The sequence below is a fragment of the Pseudopodoces humilis genome, chromosome 20, assembly GCF_049639895.1.
Source record: "Pseudopodoces humilis isolate 2021_Gansu_Grassland_sample_001 chromosome 20, ASM4963989v1, whole genome shotgun sequence".
NCBI lineage: Eukaryota > Metazoa > Chordata > Aves > Passeriformes > Paridae > Pseudopodoces > Pseudopodoces humilis.
The window spans coordinates 10,719,646-10,725,612 of NC_142219.1; the positions used below are offsets into that span (position 1 = coordinate 10,719,646).

Here is a 5,967-nt window from a genome sequence, read left to right on the forward strand (position 1 = left end):
CTCCCACAAACAGATCACACGTACACGGATCTCTAACATACATGGATCTCACAGACACAGATCCTACGGATACAGGAATCTCTCTCACATACACGCGGATCTCTCACACGCGGATCCCTCACACACAGATCCCTCACGCATGGATGTCAAAGGCATACGGACCTCACACACACGGATCTCACAGGCACACGGGTCTTTCATACACACAGGGATCCCTCACACACACGGATCTCACACTCGGGCATCTCTCCCTCACTCTCGCCCCTCACAGCGTTGCCCGCTCTTTCTGTGGGGCGGCGAGCGCCCTCCACACGGCCCAGGGGGCGCTGCGCCGCCTCCCCTCAGGGCAGCGCGCGAAGCCGGCGGCGCGCACCGCGCGCCCTTTCCCGCCCGCCGCCTCTCGCGAGAGGTCGCCACGCGCGTGCGCGGCGCCGGCGGGTGCGCGAGGAGCGGCGGCGCTGAGGGGCGGCCGGGCGGGCCGGGCCGGACGCCACCATGAGCGGCACCCTGGCCAAGATCGCGGAGATTGAGGCGGAGGTACCTTACCGCCGCCCTCCGCCTCCCGCGGCCGGGCCGGGCACTGAGCGCCGAACGGGGCGGACGCGGGGCTCGGGCCGGGGTGGGGGACGGCTGCCGGGCCGCGCCGTGGAGGGGTGTCGGGGCCCTTTCCCCAAGCATCGCGCAGGGCCCGAGGCGACAGAGCCCTCCTGGTGTGAGCCCTCGGTCCTATGCCCTTGCAGATGGCCCGGACGCAGAAGAACAAGGCCACCGCCCATCACCTGGGGCTGCTGAAGGCCCGTCTGGCAAAGCTGCGCCGGGAGCTCATCACCCCCAAGGGAGGCGGCGGCGGCGGCCCCGGGGAAGGTGCGTGGTCTGTGCAGGTCTATGCAGGAGCTGTCCATGTGCGGGAGGTGTGACGGAAGGCGATGTAACTGGAGGGCTCTTTTCCGCACAAATCGTGTCAGATTATCTGCGGAACGGTCATAGAATCGCAGAAGCGTTTGGGTGGGAAGGGACCTTAAAGATTATTTCGTTCTACCCCCTTGTCATGCCGGGGACACCTTCCACTAGATCAGATTGCTCGGAGCCCTATTTAACCTGGCCTTAAACACTTGCAGGGATGGGACAGCCACAGCTTCTCTGGGCAACTTGTTCTGTCCTTGCTTCCTCTTGTCCTACGCGGTACTGGACCTCTAACCATGATTTGTGGCCCTTCCTAGGGCTGTGGGGTGGAGCCCTTCATGAAGTGTAGATTAAAGTACTTTTGTATTTTGGCTAATATAATCTTTGCAGAAATCTTAAGCTTTTTACACGAAAAAGCACCTTTACAGCAGCCACGTTTTTTAATATATATAAAGGTGTGAATTGCCTTAGCTGCAGTGCTTAAAGGAAATGCTTCACTTATACTCAGGTACAGTCCGCTGTGAAGCTTTGCAGCCAACACTTTATTAGACAGGTATATGTCATGGGGTGTTATAAGTGATACAAGGCAATAAGGATTGTGGACAATCTCTCATCCTTCTTCTAGGAAAGCTTACTTGGCTTTTACTCAGGCAGTATTAAAAATAATAGTGTATCTAGTGTCCAGAACATTAGAAGATAGAAAATGTCAATCATTAGACAAATATTTCTACTCCTTATTTGCAGGTTTTGATGTTGCAAAGACGGGTGATGCCCGCATTGGGTTTGTGGGTTTTCCATCAGTGGGGAAATCTACTCTTCTAAGTAATCTGGCTGGTGTGTACTCTGAAGTGGCAGCATATGAATTCACTACACTGACTACTGTGCCTGGAGTCATTAGGTACAAAGGAGCAAAGATCCAGGTGAGATCCTGTGTCTCTGAGGGTAGGATGGGCTATACAGATACTGTGCTGTTGTGGTTGAGTGGTCTGGCCTGACATTAGCAGGTTAGAAGTGATGTGTAGAAGTGCTTGAGAATACCTTGGAAATGTTTCTATGAGGTATGGATTTTTCCCTGCTTTTCACTTTGCTCTGGGAAGAAGCTCCTGTGGTAGTTCTAATTATTCCCTATGACATGATCTGTACCACCAATAGGGCACATGGGATTTTATATATATATATAACAATCAAATGGGAAACAGTCCTGTCATACTCTGTCCAGATTTGCAGTAGAGTCAGCTGGTTCAGAAGGGTAAAAGTAGGATTGATTTAATGAAGAATACTTTTCTCATGTGATACTTTCCTTCCTGTGAACAAATAGCTACTTGATCTGCCAGGAATTATTGAAGGTGCCAAAGATGGTAAAGGCAGAGGACGGCAGGTCATTGCAGGTGAGTATGTTAGAGCTGGAGACAGCAGCCTGTCACTGGTTCATTTAACACAGTACGGGAGAATGAAGGGTTGAATCACTGTTTCTGATGTCTTTGAAAAGCTGGATTGTTTTCTGGACTTGAGCTGCCTGCTGAGAAGCAGCAGCTGCTTTCATATTGTTGTTTTCAGTTCTAGCTTTGTGATCTTGCTGGGTTTATGCTCTGCACTGACACTTCAGTGAAAGCACATTGCCAGTTTTGCAGGCAGATCTGATACCATCCTAAACAAGGCTGCTGTTTTCATTTCCTTACCCAGTTAATTGTCCTCAGTCTGGTGTCTGAATGGAGACAAGAAGATTTTTTCCAGCCTCTGTCATTCTTACATGTGCAGATCTGTCTATCAGTGATGCTTGGCCAGCAAAATAAACTTCAGTCCTACACTGGTATTTAAAAATAACAAATATGCTGGCATTCAGGGGTTTCATAGTGTCATCAGTCCACCAAGCTATATTGTGGTTGTTTTGTCTCAGGTTGTGTGAGCATGCTTTTTGAGAGGTGACTTTCTTTTTCTGATTCTTAGTTGCTCGAACCTGTAATCTCATTCTGATTGTTCTGGACGTGCTGAAACCCCTTGGCCACAAGAAAATCATTGAGAATGAACTGGAGGGATTTGGAATCCGTCTGAATAGTAAGCCCCCCAATATTGGCTTTAAAAAAAAGGATAAAGGAGGCATTAACCTTACAGCCACAGTAAGTTGGAAGTTCTCTTTACCCAAAATTAAAAAACAAATTGCTTGAAGAAAGAGACATTTATAGTTGATGGTATGTCTGGGACCATGTGGTACTATGACTTCTTCAGGAGCTGAACTGCTGTACTGTGCTACAGTCAGTTACTTTCCTTAGGGGCCATCCACACCTCTCCTGGAGCCTGACCACTTCCTTGCCCTCAAAACAGAGCCTTGGTTGCTTTCCACACATAACAAGTTTGAGATCCAAAGGAAAATGTGCAAAAACTGCCTCTTACTTGGTGGCTACAATGTCTTTCTGGAGAGGATTGCTCTGAGTTTCAGGCCTTGCAACCCATTCAGCTGAATCTTTAAAAGCATAGAAATAACCAGAGATACCAAAAGTCAGAACTCTGTGCTCTAAGAACCTGAAGTGTAGTTGTCTGGGCTCTGAACTGCAAGATATGTGGGTTTGTGTTGCATTTGGTCCCAAACTGAAAGGAAACACTGCTTCTGAAATGTTTGATTGCAGTTCTCAGTGGGGCATTAATATAAATGAAGTTGTTAGGAGTTAAGGATTTAAGTCTGTTTTTCCCTTTTCTCACACCAGCTACGGTAAAACCAGTCATGTCCAGTAACTTAAAATGCAACTATTCTTTGTAGTAAGGTGTATGCAGTGGTTGCTAGGTGACAGCACTGTTAATTGTAATACTTTATTTGGCTGTTAGCTCTGCCATTCCTTAACACTGTGTCTATGTTCAGTGTCCTCAGAGTGAGCTGGACACTGAGACAGTGAAGAGCATCTTAGCAGAGTACAAAATCCACAATGCCGATGTCACGCTGCGCAGCGACGCCACTGCCGATGACCTGATTGACGTTGTGGAAGGAAACAGGTACTGTTGGCTCCCAGGCTGTGCCACACGAGCAGTCTGTATTATAAAGAAAAGAATTGTCTTTTGGGTTTGCTTTCCACAGAAGCTGAGCCAGCAATGTGGCATCAACACAGGGATAAGCTTTTTATAACCATTTTTTCTTTGCAGTGAAGATAGCAGCGTGCTGCTGTGAGGTTGCTCTAACAATTTCTTTCTCTTTGCAGGGTTTACATCCCATGCATTTATGTCCTAAATAAAATCGACCAAATTTCCATTGAAGAACTAGATATCATTTACAAAGTACCCCACTGTGTACCGATATCTGCTCATCATCGCTGGAACTTTGATGATCTGCTGGAGAAAATCTGGGACTACTTGAAACTAGTCCGAATGTGAGTCAGAATTGCTGCCTTCTGTGGACTTAAGTGTTTGGCTGAGACTGAAAAAGGTCTCGGGAATGGATGAGGAATATTTTAGAAGGTTTTTCTACTAACTGGTGTTTGCTTTGTAACCCAGAAATTGTGCTTGTCTTAGCTGTTGTGTGATAGCCACAAGTGCTGTTTTGAATTTATAGGGGAATTAAATGAGAACCTTTTGAAACCAAGACCAAAGCACATCTTTAAAAATTCCTGAAAACATGGAACTCTACTCAAACTTTGTGGTAATACTGTGATTCCAGATGTAATAATCTTTTCAGTCTGTCATGGATGCAGCTCTCTTGACAGAACTTAGTTCTTCACCTAGAATTTCAGATATTTTTACTGCAAGTTATTCCAGGTTTACCTCATAATTCTTAGGCATTTTTGGATGAACTTATGAATGAATTTATTAATACTCATAATACAGTAATTGCTGTCATTTAAATTTATATCTGTCTTCTTACAATTATATAGAATGTACTGTGAAAAGGCATTTCACAGTCCTTTGTATCTGTGTTCTAGGTATCCATGCTATAGACTTCATCAGGTACTTCTTCTAATACATGTTGAGGTTTTCACAGAAAAAAACAATGGCAAGTTGGAACCATAAAACTAAACACATTATTTTAAAACAACTATTGCCATTTGGCTTTCTTTTTAAGCACCTTCAGAAAGTTCACAAGTGAGAAACCTTTGCTGTTACAAGGGAGAATTGACTGATGGTTCCATCTGTTACAGCTACACCAAACCTAAAGGACAGCTCCCAGACTACACCTCTCCAGTGGTACTACCTTACTGCAAGACCACAGTGGAGGATTTCTGCATGAAAATCCACAAAAATCTCATAAAAGACTTTAAATAGTAAGTATTATTATAAAAGAATATATAAAATAGAAAGTAATTTGCCTTCAGGTATATTATTTAATGCTCTTCTAAACTAGAAGGGAATACCAGGACTATTTTTTTATGTTAAATTGAATAAATCTGCTCATCGTAATCAAACTTAGTACTTCAGTTGTTGTATTTGATGTTCTTGTGCTCTTTCCTACATACATGTCCTCTGTGGAGAAAAATTTGTTATTTAAAAGTAGCACTAGACACAGCATTACAAGCCATTGTCCCATGCACTTGGGTTTTCAGGACAACTTCAGGCTTTGTTTTGATCTGTTTCTAACCATGGTTCACACTGACCACTCAGCCAGGTACTTGTAGGAGAATAAAAATAGCTCTGAAGCATTGCTTTCTGTATTAGCTTTGTGACAGAAATAGCTGCTGGTCTGCTTGCATATCATACTTCTAAGCCTTTTAATTTAAATTTGATTTTTCTTCTTTCAGTGCACTGGTCTGGGGTTCATCTGTTAAACACAACCCTCAAAAAGTTGGTAAAGACCATACTCTTGAAGATGAGGATGTTATTCAGATTGTGAAGAAATAAAGTTATTCTTACATGGTTTGTTGCTGTGCCTGAAATTTGTCATTAATTGTGACATCCCTTCCCCCACCCCCATTTTGATTTAGAAATGGCCTTCTATTATAGTATCTTGTTTGGTAAAAGTGATGTTTCTGACCAACTTACACTGCAGGGGCTTGTTCCAGCAGAACTTACAGATAAAAACTCTGGTTAAGTGACTTTCACAAGGGCAAAATCTTACACGAAGCTTTGATTGCAGGGATAAGGTTC

At 44.7% G+C, this 5,967-nt stretch overlaps 1 protein-coding gene across 1 annotated transcript; it reads left to right on the forward strand.

Annotated features, from left to right (window-relative positions):
• Positions 1–414: 414 nt before the first annotated feature.
• DRG1 (developmentally regulated GTP binding protein 1) lies at positions 415–5,739 on the forward strand. The gene is made up of 9 exons (XM_005524451.3): positions 415–537; positions 741–864; positions 1,648–1,823; positions 2,222–2,291; positions 2,851–3,020; positions 3,758–3,888; positions 4,092–4,259; positions 5,025–5,147; positions 5,622–5,739. Exons 1-9 carry the CDS (start codon positions 496–498, stop codon positions 5,719–5,721), a joined length of 1,104 nt encoding a protein of 367 aa, XP_005524508.1. The 5' UTR covers positions 415–495; the 3' UTR covers positions 5,722–5,739.
• The last annotated feature ends 228 nt before the right edge of the window (positions 5,740–5,967 follow it).

Bases quoted from the DNA above. Each gene is read 5' to 3' on its own strand.
- DRG1 (XM_005524451.3), top strand. From the start codon at position 496: ATGAGCGGCACCCTGGCCAAGATCGCGGAGATTGAGGCGGAG. The intron at 865-1,647 runs GTGCGTGGTCTG...CCTTATTTGCAG, and splicing joins CGGCGGCGGCCCCGGGGAAG to GTTTTGATGTTGCAAAGACG. The intron at 4,260-5,024 runs GTGAGTCAGAAT...CATCTGTTACAG, and splicing joins TACTTGAAACTAGTCCGAAT to CTACACCAAACCTAAAGGAC.